The sequence below is a fragment of the Cynocephalus volans genome, chromosome 5, assembly GCF_027409185.1.
Source record: "Cynocephalus volans isolate mCynVol1 chromosome 5, mCynVol1.pri, whole genome shotgun sequence".
In the NCBI taxonomy this organism is placed as follows: domain Eukaryota; kingdom Metazoa; phylum Chordata; class Mammalia; order Dermoptera; family Cynocephalidae; genus Cynocephalus; species Cynocephalus volans.
This window is the reverse complement of record NC_084464.1, coordinates 6566636-6580915: the sequence shown is the minus strand read 5'-3', so window position 1 is coordinate 6580915 and position 14280 is coordinate 6566636. Positions and strand designations below refer to the sequence as shown.

At 46.6% G+C, this 14280-nt stretch overlaps 1 protein-coding gene across 1 annotated transcript in view; it reads left to right on the top strand.

Annotated features, from left to right (window-relative positions):
• Nucleotides 1-12735, top strand: part of LOC134378216 (GDNF family receptor alpha-2-like) — a 34409-nt gene extending 21674 nt beyond the window's left edge. The window contains exon 5 of the mRNA XM_063097206.1: nucleotides 12377-12735. Coding sequence (XP_062953276.1) covers nucleotides 12377-12735 — 359 coding nt within the window. The remainder of the gene's footprint in view (nucleotides 1-12376) is intronic.
• The last annotated feature ends 1545 nt before the right edge of the window (nucleotides 12736-14280 follow it).

Sequence of the window (14280 nt, the reverse complement as noted above, 5' to 3'; positions counted from 1 at the left end):
GGCAGGAGGACAGGTGGGCAGGGAGGTCGATTGTTGTACAGACTGTCCCTGTTGAGTGGCAACCACCAGGAATGGTGCCTGGGAAGGGATGGGGGGAGCTGGGTGTGAGCCAGGTGGGGGGTCATTCCCAAGAGAGGGGGCTGGTGGGATTGGTAGGTGACAGCCCGGGGGAGAAGCTGGGGTGGTGACCTTCACAGGGGGATGGAGGGCCCAGAAATGACCAGGAGGAGACAGAGGCCCTTTTCCACCTCTGGGCCTGGAGCTCAGTCGCCCACAAGCTGCCCACTGGTCACTTCTTTCACAATTAGTATGCTGAATCACTAAGTCGCTGATTTTACCAAACACATTGATTTACTCAGACTTTTTTTTGTAAATTGTCGTTAAAGCTGTTAGAAATTCACATTGAATGGTGTTCATGGCTGTTGAAGATTTTTGCAAATGGTCTTCAGAGCTGCATTTTATGATATATTTAATTTTTTGGAGTCTAAGGGTCATGTCTTGAGGTGGACTTCTCATAGTGAGAAAAGTGTATTTCATAGTCAGTAAACAAAACGATAGCTTGTGATTGGCATCTCGAATCCTACATCCATTCATCATAGATAAAAAATGCTGAGGGAGGATTTAGGTCAATTACATCAATATGAAATGCCGCACTTTTGGTTGTTAGTAATTATAAATACAAAATTAGAGTGGATATGCCATTGTGGGAATTGGTGTGAGAATGGTAAAAACCCTAAATGTAATAAAACCCCCAAACGCCAAAACTATATTTAATATAGAGCACTCAAAAGTGGCCAAAAAATTCCCTTCACAGTGAAAGAAGGAAAGTTAAATTTTTAACTGCTAGAATCACAAAATTAAGACTAATCTGCATTTTAAGGAATGAAGAAAGAATTTTAAACATGGTTAAAATTTGACAAAATATAAAATGATATTCAAAAGCATCCAAATTGATTTTTTTTTCCTGAATTTCTTTTCAGTGAATTTGCTGTTCATCAAATTAATCTTTGGCAGGTTGTCCTGCTTCCAAAAATACAGCTTCCCCTGGAGAGTGCTGGGGTGGCTGCGTATGGTGGCAGGGCAAGGACCTCTGCAAGGTCACACGTGGCATCTCCTGACTGCCCCTCTGACTTCCGTTCCCTCTAACTTTTGCCTCATTCAGGAAGTTTTGGCCACTTTCCTCATCCTTTAGACAAGGTACATGCCCGGCCGCTGCCTGCCTCAGGACCTTTGCATGTGCTCTTCCTTTTGTTTGGAATTCTCTTACGTTGGATTTTTTGTGTGTTTTGCTCCATCTTTCCATCTCAACTCGATGTCACCTTTTACAAGAGGCCCTTCCTCATCTCCTAGTCATTCTCTTCTGAAATCCTTATTTTCTTCCTAACACTTACCAGTTCTTTAAATTACCTATTTACTTTTTTATGTGTTCATCACCAGGCTTCTTTTTACTAGAAGAAGACCCCTGGAGGGCAGGGGCTCTGTCTTCCCTGTTTACAGCTGGATTTCCAGGGCCCGGCATGTACTTGGTGTGTGAAAATATTTGTCGACTGACTGCTATTTGACCAACTGCTAACTGCAGGGCCGTGGGTGCCGTTCATGGAGAGGCAGGCATGGTTGGGAGCCCTTGTGTGTATGTGCGTGTCGCTGTGTGCACACATGCTGTTGTGTTTGCATGGGACCAGAGTAGATAGACTCCTCTTAGCCTGCTGTGGTTGACCTGTGGTTCTGGCTCATAGGAACAGGGTGGGACAGGGGAGCTCTCCCAGACCTCCAGCCCTGAGTCTTGCACTGGTGTGTCAGGTGTGTAGGCAGGAGAGTCACAGAATATAGGAGACCATGTATCTCAAATCCTATCATTTTTCAGGTGAAGAAATGAAACTCAGAGAGGGACATGGATTTATCTGGGGTCTTACCCAGCTGGGAGAGGCAGAGACAGAGTCAGGACCCAAGTTGTCTGACTTGCACTTTAGTGGCAAGCTGCACAGCTTGGCCCAGAGGTCCAGGTGCAGACACTGCAGCTCTAAATGGTATTAGGGGCAAATGACCAGCTGGCAGTTTCCTGGAAGGCAAGAAAGGAAGTTGAAACACCTGGGTCCGCATTGGCTTGGAAGCATTACAGAATGGTGAGCGTCTTACTGCTGCCCCTGTAGGGAAAGGCCTGTATGTGGTTGGAAAGTCTACCTTGATGAGCTTCTTGGTTGAGGTATGGTGAAACGCCCAGGTGGCACACCTAGGTGACAACAGAGGGCCACAAACCATCTTGTGTGAGGATGGGTTTGGTAAATCGTGTGCTGGGTTGGGGCTATGTGTGCTTGGGGAGGGGCCGCAGGAAGCTCAGCCACTCCTCTAGGTATTGGTTCTCAAACTTTGGAAGGTGGCCTCTGAGATGTGGGGAGCTTGTGAGATCCTGACGCCTGGGCAAGAGCCATAGAACTCCTTCCTCAGTGGGTCTGGCATGGGGCCTGTGAGTCACAAATGCACGAGAGCGTAAGCACCTCTGTCCAAGTCAGTCTCTTCCTCCTAGTGCATGCACGTCGCTGCTGGGACAGGAGATGGGGCATAGGAATAAATATTTTTATTTCGTTAGCTGTGCATCTTACTGTGTGTTAGAAAGTTAGAACGATTGTAAATATTATCATTTAGGACAAATCTAGGTAGGTACTGAAAAATTTACAAAGTGAGTCAATTAAAGAAATTAAAACATTTCATTTAAGAATTAAGGGATTTAAAGAAAAAATTATTAGTATAGGTGGTACTGTTAATGGCCCCAATTATATAGGCGGTTCTTGGGCCGTTGAAGCTTGGTACACCCAGCTCTATATAAATGCCAAACAAATATTTAAAGAAAATCTGTTGGAAGAGCGCTCACATGCCTGCCTGCTGGGGTTCCCCACTGTCTGGGGCCAGCCTGGTGGTGCAGGAGGGCGGTAGGCTCAGGGCCGCACCCTAGGAGAGAGGAGGAGAGACTGGGCGGGCTGTGCTGGGCTGGGGTGTGGTGGGGGGCAGTGCATTGCAGGTGTGCATTGGAACCTCTGGTGGAGGGAGGGAAGGGATAAAGAAGACATAGAGTGTCCCAGTGCAGGGGGTGGGAGGATGTTCACTGAGGTTTTTACAAGTGCCAAGCATTGTGAAATGCCTCCCCCTTTCTCCTGGGCAGCAGTTTACCATCAACCCCTTGGCCTTGTAGATGTGGGTTCCTCTTAGCAGCCTGGGAGACGCACGTGGGGTGGGAGCTGGAACATGTGTTGGGGGCAGGATCTCGTGGGTCAGCCTGGGCCTGGGGTGCGTTTCTAGCTCTTGAGTCCCTCCCAGGCCTTGTGTGGTTCCAGCTTTCTGTGCAGGGATGGGCTGGGGTAGGCAGAGGGGTCTAGGATTCCTGATCCTCATCGCTGCCCTTTGCACATTCTAGTTCAGAGCTGGTGGCCCGCAGCAGCAGCCAGGCGAGGTTTGTGTTTGGAATTCCCCACCTCCTTCATGCTCCATGAAGGTGACTCTCCTTGGGGACTCCAGGGAGAGGAGCCTCAGGCTATGGAAAAGGCAGCGCGTGGCTTGGGAAAGGCACAGGATGCCATGTACATGTTACTGATGGCTTGCATGCTCCTGGCTGTGTGCCCTGTCCTGCCCTGACTGTCACTCAAGGTGAAAACCATAGTGGCATCCTGCTTGGAGAGGGGCCTGGCACTGTGTCAGTGCCCAGGCCAGCTCCATGGTAGAGTGGGGCCCCCAGCATCAGGCCACCCACTGCTGCACCCCCATGGAGGATTGTAGGGGACGTAGCCAGGCAGTTGCTGTTGCTCTTGCCATGTGTCTTGATTTTTTTTTCCCTGGGAAATCTACCAAGTTTTGGCCCAGGGGTTTACATTTCCCAGCCCCCCAGCAGAAGCTTTCACTATTCAAGCTCCAAGAGAAGCCACCAAGGCTGTAATTACAGGGGCATTAGCTCAGGAACATGCTGGGAAGAGCAGGACCAAGCACTTGGGATCCCAGAAGCGACCACAGGTCTAAATTAGCTGCTGTTCTGTTGGCAGTCGTCGCCATGCTCCTCTCTGGAGTCCCTCCTGGTCGTCCCTCCTCCACCTTGCCCGCTCCCCAGGCAGCATGTGACGGGGGCATGGACAGCTGGTGTGGGAGAACCCCTCCCACAGAGGCAGTGTCACCCCAGTAGACTTTGTGTTGACAGAGTCCTGGGGTCCTGCACAGTTTGGTAGCAGCTCAGGGCGTTGCTTGGGGAGGGCCCTTGCTTAGCTCTTTGGACGTCCTCTCTCACCCTTCCCTCTCTCAGTCCTTCCCAGCTTTGCCCCTGCTGTTCCTTCTGTCTGCGGTCCCTTTTCTGCCCTCTTCACTTCCTCTGGCTCTGTAGTTTCTGCAGTGATGTCTCTGCTGCCATGACCCCTAGGTCTGGGCAGGACACTTTCTTCTCTGTGCCCTGACTTCCCGACACAGAACTCAGTCCTGGCACCGGCTGCTTCTCTGTCCTCTGCTGAGTCTTAGGCAAGGCTGCAGCCCCTCAGTGTCTGGGGAAGTGCCTGGCACAGAGTAGGCCCTCAATAAAGATGTGTTAATTCATTGATGAGGAAAACAAACCTCGATTCTTTTTCTGCTTTAATTGTCCCTAATGCTCTCTTTTTTTTAGACTTAATTTTTTTTAGAGCAGTTTTAGGTTCACAGCGAAATAGACAAGAAGGTATGGAGATTTCCCATCTACCCCTCGCCCCCACGTATGCGTAGCCTGGCCCACTGTCATGTCCCCCACCAGAGCTTTGTAATCAATGAACCTGCATTGACATGTCATTATCCCCCATAGCCCATAGGTCACATTAGGGTTCACTCTCGGTTCTGTGGGCTTTGACAAACGTATGGCGACATGTATCCACCATTATAGTATCACAGAGAGTATTTTCACTGCCCTAAACACCACCTGCTCTGCCTGTTTATCCCTCTCTCCCTGCTAACTCCTGACAAGTGTTCATCTTCTTACTGTCTCCCTAGTTTTCCTTTCGAATGTCACATAGCTGGAAGCATACAGTGTGGCATATGGCTTCTTTCATGGAAGGCTCCTCCGTGACTTTTCATGGCTCAATAGCTTATTTCCTTTCATCACAGAATAACAGCCTATTGTCTGGATGTACTCCCCCCCCCCCTTTTAATTTTACAGCAAGAACAGGGAACTTTTCTCTTTGCCTCTCTAGGGCTGTCACTGGCTAGATCAGGTGCTGGGGTGAGCGGCTCAGTCTTCATCCATCATCTGCCATCTGTTACTTCTGAGCTACTTCTGGGCCCCACATTGATAACTTATCATACATGGTCTTGTATCGACCACAGTCACCTGCTCGGTTTGGCGTCCTTAATAGTATTAGTCCACATCTGTGAGCACTTATTATAAACCAGACCCTGTCCTAAGTACATTGATTCTCTCACTCATCAAATACTTACTCAGCATCTATGTATCGGGCACTGGATATTGTGGACAGAGCAGCAAGCACCACTGACAAAGCTCCTGCCTTCATGGAGCTGATATTAGATACAAACAAATTAGTAAGTGATATACACTGTGGCAGGTGGTGAGTGCTGCAGGAAAAACAGATCAGTGTAGGGATAAGTGGAGTGCGTGTGGGGGGTTGTTATTATGAGGAGAGTGGTCAGGAAGAACAGAGAAGGTAATATGTGGAGCAGAGACTTAAAGGAAATGAGGAAAGTTGCCTGAGGCAAGTGTAGGGGTGGGAGATAGCCTCCCAGGCCTTCCTCAGAGAACTAAAAATAGACCTGTCTTATGACCCAGCTATCCTAGTGGGTATATACACAAAGGAAATGAAATCAATGTATCAAAAAGACACCTGCACTCCCATGTTCATCTCAGTACTATTCACAATAGCCAAGAGACAGAGTCACTTTAAATGCCCATCAATGGATGAATGGTTTATTTTTTTATTTTTTAAAATTTTATTAGTTATGCATATCCATGGGGTACGAAGCTGACCGTCACCATTTGTGCCCAAGATGTGATGGTCAGATCTGCATTATCAGCATGCCCCTCACCACAAATTGCATTTATTCCCCATGTCCCCCACCCAGTTAATCTCCGACCTCCCTACCCCACCCTATCCCGCAATTCTAGGTGTGCTCTCTCCCTCTGCAAGCCCAACACACCACCGTGGTCTTTCTTTCCTTCCTTCTTTCTCTCTTAGCTCCCACTTATGAGTAAGGACATGTGATATTTTTCCCTCCGTGCGTGGCTTATTGCACTCAACCTAATTTTCTCCAAGCTCATCGATGTTGCTGCGAATGGCAGAATTTCATTCTTTTTTATGGTAGAGTAGTATTCCCTGGTGTATATATACCATGTTTTCTTTATCCAGTCGTCCGTTGATGGACACTTAGGTTGGTTGCATAATCTTGGCTATTGTAAGTAGAACTGCGTTGAACATGGGAGTGCAGGTATCCCTTTGACATGATGATTTCCATTCCTTTGGGTATATACCTAGAAGAGGGATTGCTGGATCATATGGTAGATCTGTCTGTAGTTGTCTGAGAAGCCTCCACACTGTTCTCCGTAGTGGCTGTACTAATTTACAGTCCCACCACCAGTGCAGGAGCGGTCCCTTCTCTCCACATCCTTGCCAGCATTTGTTGTTCTCTGTCTTTTTGCTTATACCTTTGACTAATTGATGACTAGTGATGTTGAGCATTTCGTAAAGTGCCTGTTGGCCATTTGTATGTCTTCCTTCGGTAAATGTCTATTCAGCTCCTTTGCTCATTTTTTAATTGGGTATATATATATTTTTTGCTGTGTAATTGCTTGAGTTCCTTGTATATTCTGGATATTAATCTCTTGTTGGATGTATAGTTTGAAAATATTTTCTTCTACTCCGTAGGTTGCTGTTTCACTCCGTTGATTGTTTCCTTTGCTGTGCAGAACCTTTTTAGTTTGATGTAATCCTGTTTTATTTTTTCTTTTGTTTCTTGTGCTTTTGGGCTCTTGTTCATAAAGTCTGTGCCCAGTCCTAGTTCCTGAAATGTTTTCCCTATATTTTCCCTTAGTAGTTTTACAGTTTCAAGTCTTATACTTAAGTCTTTAATCCATTTTGAGTTGATTTTAGTATTGATGAGAAGTGCATGTCCAGTTTCAATCTTCTGCATATGGATTCCCAATTTTCCTAGCACCACTTATTGACGAGGCAGTCTTTCCCCCAATGTATGTTTTTGTTGCCTTTGACATGTATCAATTGGCTGTGAGTCTGTGGGTTGATTTCTGGGTTCTGTATTCTGGCCCACTGGTCCAAGAGTCTATTTTTTGCCATTATCATGCTGTTTTGGTTACTCTAGCTTTATAATATAATTTTAAGTCAGGTAGTGTTATGCTCCATTTCCCCCCCTCAGGATTCCTTTGGCTATTTGGTGTCTTTTGTTTTTCCATATGAATGTTAAGATTGTTTTTTCTGTTTCTGTGAAGAATGTCATTGGTATTTTGATGGGGATTGTATTGAATATGTAGATCACTTTGGGTAGTATAGACATTTTCACAGTGTTAATTCTTCCAATTCAAGAGCATGGAATGTCTTTCTGTCTTTTTGTGTCTTTTAAAATTTCTTTTAGTAGAGATTTGTAGTTCTCATTGTAGAGATTTTTCACCTCCTTGGTTGAATTGATTCCTCAGTATTTTATTTTTTTGGTGACTATTGTAAATGGGGTTACTTTTCGATTTCTCTTTCTGTTAGCTCATTATTGGAGATTGTAAATGGAACTGATTATGGGGCATTGATTTTGTATCTTGCAACATTTCTGAAATTTTTAACTAGTTCTAAGAGTTTTTTGATAGAATCTTTAGGTTTTTCTATATATACAATCATGTCATCTGCAAATAGGGACAGTTTGACTTCATCTTTTCCAATCTGGATGCCCTTTATTTCTTTCTCTTGCCTGATTGCTATGGCTAGTACCTTCAGTACTATGTTAAATAGGAGTGGTGAGAGTGAGCATCCTTGTCTTGTTCCTGAACCTTGAACCTTCAGTTTTTCCCTCTTCAGGATGATATTGGCAGTGGGCTTGTCGTAGATGGCTTTTATTGTGTTGAGATATTTCCCTTCTATACCTAATTTGTAGAGAGTCTTTATCATGAAGGTATGTTGAATTCTGTCAAATGCTCTTTCTGCATCTATTGAGATGATCATATGGTTTTTGTCCTTGATTTTGTTGATGTGACGTATTATTTATTGACTTGCATATGTTGAACCATCCTTGCATTTCTGGGATGAATCCCACTTGACCATGGTGTATAATTTTTTTGATGTATTGTATTCTGAATGCTGGTACTTTATTGAGGATTTTTGCATCTATGTTCATCAGAGATATTGGTCTGTAGTTTTCTTTTGGTGTTGTATCTTTTGTTTTGGTTTCAAGGTGATACTGGCCTCATAGAATGAGTTTGGGAGAGTGGCCTCCATTTCAATTTTATGGACTAGTTTGAACAGAATTAGTATTAATTCCTCTTTAAAGGTTTGGTAGAATTCAGCAGTAAAGCCATCCTGTCCTGGGCTTTTATTTGTTGGGAGATTGCTGGTTACTGCTTCAATCTTGTTCTTGTTATTGGTCTGTTCAGGTTTTCTGTGTCTTCTTGGTTCAGTCTTGGTAGTTTGTATGTGTCCAGAAATTTACTCATTTCTTCCAAGTTTTCAAATTTGTTGGCATAGAGTTGTTTATAATGGTCTCTAATGATTTTTCATATTTCTTCAAAATCAATTGTAATGTCTCCTTTTTCATTTCTGGTTTTTGTTATTTGGATCTTCCCATGATTTGGATCACCCATGATTCAGATGTTTGTGCACTTAAGGTTGTGTGCTAGTTCTCTTAGAGATGCTTCATTTAAAAAATTTTTTTTTTCCTTTTTCTTGTTTGCCTGAGTTATTTCATAAAGATCATCTTTGAGTTCATATATTCTTTCTTCAGCTTCTTCTAATATGCTGCTTAAGCTCTTGGTTGTGTTCTTTACATTTCATTGAATGCATCTTTAAGTTCCAGGAGTTCTGCTACATTCTTTTTTAAGGTATTAATCTCTTTTTAAATTTCCTCCTCCATATCCTGGATATTTTTTCTCATTTCATTGTGTTGTCTTATAGAGTCCTCTTTTATCTCATTGAGTTTCCTTAAGATAGTTATTCAAATTTCCTTTTCAGTCATTTCAAGGGTCACCTATTCTATAGGGTCTGGTACTTGAGAGTTACTGAATTCCTTTGGTGGTGTCATATTTTCTGATTTTTAAAATATTTACAGTATCTCTACATTGATTTTTTTTTTTTGTCCTTTTTTTTTGTGACCGCGCTCAGCCAGTGAGTGAACCGGCCATCCCTATATAGGATCTGAACCCGCGGCGGGAGCGCTGCTGCACTCCCAGCGCTGCACTCTCCCGAGTGAGCCACGGGGTCGGCCCTCTACATTGATTTTTGGTCATCTGTTAGATCAGTTGCTTCTTCTATTACTGTGGAGTGAACTTTAAGGAGAAAGACTTCTTCATCTTTTTCCAGGGTCCTCCAGTGACTCTCCTTGTGTCAGTGAATTCAAATATGTATTGGTCCATCTACACAGTGGTTGTGGATGTTAAGGCAGTGAGCTGTCCTTGCAATAGTATTAGCTATTGTTATACTAATATAACAGTATTACTTTATATAATAGGAGGTGGTGGCTGTTACAGACTACTTCTTTGGAAGCTGTGTGAAGCCTCATGGCAGTGGTGCAGCATGCAGGGTCCTGCCTTCTGTGTGGGTGGGGCAGGGGTCTGGCGGGTGGCTGGCCTGTTCTCCTGGCTGCCTGAGTGCCTCCCCTGTCAGCAGCAGTGGCTGGATCAATAGTTTAAAACAAGTACGGTATATATACATGATGGGATACTATTCAGCTAGTGCAAAGGCCCTGAGCCCAGGCCAGGATTGGCATGTTCCAGATCTAGGAAGCCAGTGTGGCTGGAATGTAGGAGAGTGAGCCAGAGGTGGGGGTGGTGGGAAGGAGGTGAGGTCATATGGAGCAGTGCTGGCTAACAGAAATTCAATACATTTCACTGATGTATGTAATTCTAAATTTTCTATAGCTACCTTAACAAAGTAAAAATAAATAGGTGAAATTAATTTTAATAGTACATTTGTTAACACCATATATCCAAAATACTATCCCTTTAACATGTAATCAAAATAAAAAATTACTGAGATACTTCACCTGATTTTCTTTGTTACTAAGCTTTCAAAATCTGGTGTGTCTCTCCATATCTTGTGTGCACATTGGAAATGTGCTAGCCACATTTTACGTTCAATGGCCATGTGTGGCTAGCAGACACCATATTGGACAGCACAAATATAGAGCCTTGTGGGCCATACAAAGGCCTCTGAGTGACATGGGCAAGCCAGTGTGGATACTTTGGGGCCCACAAACACTCTGCCCTAGGTACTAGAAGGTTCACTCCAGCTGCTGTGATGAGAGAAGAGGAGGTAGGGAGTGGGGGCAAAGGCAGAGCAGGGAGACTGGGAAGGAGGCTTTTACCAGGCACATGGTGATGGTGGCTTGGATCATGGTGGTAGCAGCAGTGGGTAGTGAGAAGTGGTTGGATTAGAACTGGCGGCTTTTCCTGATGTGGTTTGTGAACAAGACAGGAGCCAAGGAAGTGCCAAGAGTTTTGGCTTCTGGAAGGATGCAGTTGTTTTCAGCAGGATGAGGAAGACTGTCAGGGGTGGAGGGTAGCCTTTGGGGAAAATCTGGGGTTAAGTTTGAGATGCAGCTGTTGGGGTTTTAGGGAGAGTTGTCCAGTAAGCAGTTGGGTGCAAGAGTCTTGGGTTCAGGGGAGAGGTCTGGTCTGGGGATATAAATCTGGGAGTGAGAAGCTTATTGATGATGTTTAAGGCCATGAGATGAGCTGAGAACCCTATGGAGTGAGTGTATATAGAGAAGAGGGCTGAACCCTGGGTAGCACAGATGGAACCAGCAAAGCAGGCTGAGCAGGAGAGTGCAGGTAGGCAGCAGGGAGACCAGCAGAGAGTGGAAGGTAAGTGAGGAAGGGGGTCGGGAAGGAGGGGCAGTCAGCCGTGTCCAGTGCTGCTCATGGGTTGAGGGACACCAGGCCTGGGGATTCCTGATCACTGATGTGAGGAGTGGGGACATACACCAAAGCTGACATGGGTTCAAGGGAGAATGGGAGGAGAGGAGAAGACAGCTGGTATAGGCCGATGGTTCTCCCTGGCATCCCACCATGCTGGGTGTGATCTGGATGCCTGCTCTGGTTTGCTGCCCATGTGCTGGGTGACCTTGGGCAGGCCCCTTGCCCACTGAGGGCCTCAGTTTCCTTATCTGGAAAATAAGGGGGTTGGGTTAGATGATCTCCCATCCAGCTCTTGCCAGAACATCTAAGGAATGCATGTGCAGACTGGATTCTTGCCTCCCTCCCTCTACCTGTGGTCAGGTCTGACAAGAGATGCTCTGTTGGTGGGAATTGGCTGGTGGTGGAGCATTTGGTGGTCCCTGTGTTGTGCGCCCCCTTAGAATAGCTGAAGCTTGTGGAATGGTGGGGGTAGCCACCATAGAGGGGATGTGGCACTTCCCCAAAATTCTGCCCAGTGGGGTGGAATGTCTGTGTTCAAGCCATGCTACCCCGTGAGCCATGGCACAAAACTCAAAACACAAAACCCACTGCACTAATGCCACCAAAGTCTCAGCACATCTGCCCTTTGGTTGCTTATGTGCTCATCAGAGTCATATGTCGGGGTCCTAGGCTGGGCTTTAGCTTTGACCTCACGCTTGCAGGACTCCCAGCCCAGGGTGGCAGTAGCAGCATCCCTTCCTCTCCTCCCCAGGGGGGCATCTGACATGTGGAGGGGCAATTCTGGTGGTCATAGTGGTGAGGTGAGGATGTTGGTTCTGGTGCTGTTTGTACCCTGGCTGCTGTAGCTCCCATCATGACAATTGTCCCACCACACGTGCTGGTGTGCTTTTGGCAGGTGCTCACGGGCCCTAGGCTGGTCTTGGCTCAGCTGCTCCCTGGTCGTGTGATCTTGAGCCAATCACGTTATTTCCCATGTTTGTCCACAGGGTCATGCATGTCTAGTTGCTTGCCTGTTAGGCTTGTGATGAATTTTAAGTAAGATTTTGTATTAACACTCATCATTGCAACAGTGACCATATGTGCAGCTTACCCTGTGCCAGGCACAGTCCTGAGTACTGTGTGGCCCTGTATATTAACTCACTGAATCCTCAGCACAACCCATTTCACAGATTAGTGAACTGAGGCAAGGAGCGGGCATGTGAAAGCATACTGAATGCTGGGAGGGGTCTCCCAGTGAGTGGGCAGCTGTGTCCTCCCCATGCCTGTGTTGGCCTCTGACCTGCTCTCTCCTTCCCTCTGCAGGGACAGGGGCGGAGCCGGTGGTCAGCGCCAAGAGCAACCATTGCCTGGATGCTGCCAAGGCCTGCAACCTGAACGACAACTGCAAGAAGCTGCGCTCCTCTTACATCTCCATCTGCAACCACGAGATCTCACCCACCGAGAGCTGCAACAGCCGCAAGTGCCACAAGGCTCTGCACCAGTTCTTTGACCGTGTGCCCAGCAAGTACACCTACCGCATGTTCTTCTGCTCTTGCCAAGACCAGGCGTGCGCTGAGCGTCGCCGGCAGACCATCCTGCCCAGCTGTTCCTATGAGGACAAGGAGAAGCCCAATTGCCTGGACCTTCACAGTGTGTGCCGGACGGACCACCTGTGCTGGTGAGAGCCCTGCTACAGCGCCGTGGGGGTTGGCAGGAGGTGCTGTGGGGGGCCGGGGTACCCCTTTCTCTGCATTCCCTGGGACCCATTGGATTATGACCCTGAGCCCAGCCAAAAGGGGGTTGGGAAGGTTAAAACTGATATGGACATGTACAAAATGAGTCATTATCCATCCATCCATCCATCCATTCATTCATTCATTCGTTCGGACCAGTTTTATCATGTGCTTTCTCTGCTCAGCCTCACGTTGTGTGGGAAACCAAGATGAGCAACCGAAAGAGTTTATGAAATTATGGACTCCTAGAGCCTTGGAATAAGAAGGGACCTTCAGAGAATTTAGTCTTGTTTCTAAAGGAAGCTCCTGCCTGATACCCCAACAGAGGCCATGGGGTTATCAGGGAAGGTGCTCTCTTAGATCAGAGAGCCAGCTCATTCTGTCCTGAGCTCTGAGCCAGTGTAGGGTTGGCTGAAGGGTGGGTTCTTAGCCTGAGTCTGAATCCTGACTTTACCACTTATTAGCTATGAAAATTTTAAAAACCTCCTGAGCCTCTGTCCCTTCACCTGCAAACCAGGAATAAAAATACCCACATCACAGGATCATTGTGAGCATTAGATTACATACGTGTGTCCAAAGCTTAGCGCAGAGCCTGGCATACAGGAAATGCTTGACAAGCATAGCCTTATTCTTAGGAAGGTTTTGTTTTTTTGGTTATAGCGAGTTGAAATTTGGCTCCTTATATTTCTTATGTTTTTCCTGATTGTTGTTAAGTATTCGTTGAGCCCCCAATGTATGCAGTGCTTGGTTCCAAGGTCTGGGCACAGTGTTCTCCCAGGAGCACACAGTCCAGCAGGGGAAACAGACCAGGGCAGCAGTGATTCCAGTTCAGTGGGATGAGGCGGTGGGCTCCAGAGGAGGGAGAACAGGGGAGCGCTGCTGCCTCAGCCTGGGGGTGTGTGTGGGTGGCTCTTGAGCTGAGCCTTGGGAAAGAGAAGGAGAAAGCCAGGGCACGAGTCAGCTGGAAAAGCATACACAAAGGCTAGAGAGTAGGAGAGATCCTGGGTTTCTGGGGAGCTGCAGGTGGTGGCACTTGGTGCGGGCTGTGACATGAGGCTGCAGGAGACTTAGGGACTGCAGTCAGCATAGGTGTCTGCAGATTGCTTGCTATGTTCTGGACATATGGGCTTTATGTCTCATTTACTCCTTGCAACAGGGCTGTGAGGTAGGTACTGTTATCACCTTTACCTGCCAGATGAGGAAACAGAGACAGAGGAAGTGACTTGCCTAAGGTCACACAGCTCATATACCTCAGAGCTGGGGTTTGAGCTCTGCTGCTTTCTTTCCAGTGTGGCATAGTGCCCTGGACTAAGATAGTGGCTATGGGGATGGAGGAAGGTGGATTGTCTGAGAGACTAGTAAGTAGACTTGACAGGACTGGGTGACTGTCTGCAAGTCTCCTGGAGGCAGGAACAGTTTCTGTTTTGTTTACTCACACCTTGTCCTGTACAGACAGCCTGGTACATGGCGAGTGCTCCATAAACACTGCTTGAA